The sequence below is a fragment of the Dendroctonus ponderosae genome, unplaced genomic scaffold (genome assembly GCF_020466585.1).
Source record: "Dendroctonus ponderosae isolate FM_Combo_2020 unplaced genomic scaffold, Dpon_F_20191213v2 Dpon_F_20191213_6, whole genome shotgun sequence".
NCBI classification, from domain to species: domain Eukaryota; kingdom Metazoa; phylum Arthropoda; class Insecta; order Coleoptera; family Curculionidae; genus Dendroctonus; species Dendroctonus ponderosae.
This window is the reverse complement of record NW_026018814.1, coordinates 5,024,510-5,026,079: the sequence shown is the minus strand read 5'-3', so window position 1 is coordinate 5,026,079 and position 1,570 is coordinate 5,024,510. Positions and strand designations below refer to the sequence as shown.

The 1,570-nt window shown below is 30.7% G+C and overlaps 2 protein-coding genes across 5 annotated transcripts in view; one reads left to right on the top strand and one right to left on the bottom strand.

Moving 5' to 3' along the window:
- Positions 1-1,570, top strand: part of LOC109540621 (protein madd-4) — a 247,918-nt gene that overhangs the window by 182,752 nt on the left and 63,596 nt on the right. The window lies entirely within an intron of this gene.
- LOC125504842 overlaps positions 1,324-1,570 on the bottom strand; it is a 4,638-nt gene continuing 4,391 nt past the window's right edge. Inside the window, exon 3 of the mRNA XM_048667422.1 lies at positions 1,324-1,570. Within this exon, the coding sequence (XP_048523379.1) occupies positions 1,479-1,570 (92 nt within the window). The 3' untranslated portion in view covers positions 1,324-1,478.

Below are 1,570 nucleotides of genomic sequence, written 5' to 3'. Positions count from 1 at the left end.
GTCGGTATAAGTGGATGTATGTCACTCTCCTAAACCATTGTTTTCTTTTGCTAGATACGCATATTAATTTCACATATCTGAGGCAGTAGTACTCACGGGTAGTTATACGAGGGAAACTCTTTATTGCTTAAATAATGTCCAACCTAAATATGTAAGCTTATATATTCTTTGATGGAACACATTAAAACTTTGCTTAAATATTGTCGATTTACGTCAGCTGAACTGGGCATAAACTGGATATAATGTATTTGTCTTAATTTTGAACAACTGACCGATTTGAAGAACTTTGCGCGAAATGATCAGCTCAGCTTTTGTATTGAGCAAAGCAATGCATTTTGTACTATCTAATTTAAAGTAGTGAAAAACAGGCTTTATTTCTATTTGCTTTGGTGCTCTTGATATGATGTTAGGTCTGAAGTCAAACGGGTGCAGTTCTTTAACAAGTTAACACAAAGAAAGATTTAAAAAAATACTTTTTCTTTCTATCGGTGAAATTTGGTATACAGATAATAAGTAAGTTCATTCATACCATTTAATCACTAGGCCAGTTGTTTATATTTCAAGGTTAGAAGTAATTGAAATATTCTCAGTTTAAACAGGTTTATAAGGGTGTATTGACTTACACACTTTTCGGAAATACAAGTTTATTTTCTTTGTAAAAGTATCAGGAATCATACTTGGTTTTGCAGCAGAGAACCTTTTTTAAAATGAATTTATTGAACTAATAAAAATGCAATAACTGGAGTTATTATTTAATAATCGCAAATGGAACAAAAATGAACAGAATTATTGAAAATTCAACATAACAACGATAAATGGTTTCGCCATTTGTGCTGTTTATTAAAGGTGTTCAGTCTTGAATAACTAATAAATACTCGTAAATTCCGATCAATTTCGAAATAGTGCATTTCCATGATCTTCCGATGAAATCTCTGATGAATAACTCGCCCTTTAGCCATGGTTGATTGGTACTAAACAATGTGTTTTAATTTTGTGGACTTCGGTATTTATAGCATTTATAACTATTATATTAACTTTTTTGTTAAGTTTGAATGGTCAATTACTTCAGTAATAGATTAAAAAAGTTAGTTATAACGAACAAGTTTAGCAAAAAGTAGAAGTTAGATAGAAAGTTATTTAGCAATATCATATTCAACTATTTATCAATTAATCATTGCGTTTATCGAGTAATTGGGCTGCATTTATTTATCACTCTTTTAGCTTTCACAGCTTATACTTTCGTAACGTTCTAAGTACTTTCGGTGGGTGAGAAAAACAAACAAAATAATGTTTCAAAAATCGAAATATTTTTATTTCTATATCTCTTTACAAAAAGTATTATTTAAACGCTAAATGCGGATATCACAAAATGAGTTTCAGAACATTTTAACAAAATATTTCAATCTGTCCTAAGCTGTCCTGTAATATAGGTCTTTACACAGTAGCCTCGGGAGCAAGTTTCTTTTTAAAATAATGTTCTAATGATGATAGACATGAGGTTTGTAAGAACCGTCATCGTAAAGAGATTCAAGATGATCGGACACGTATTGGCCTTCGTGTCCATAACCAA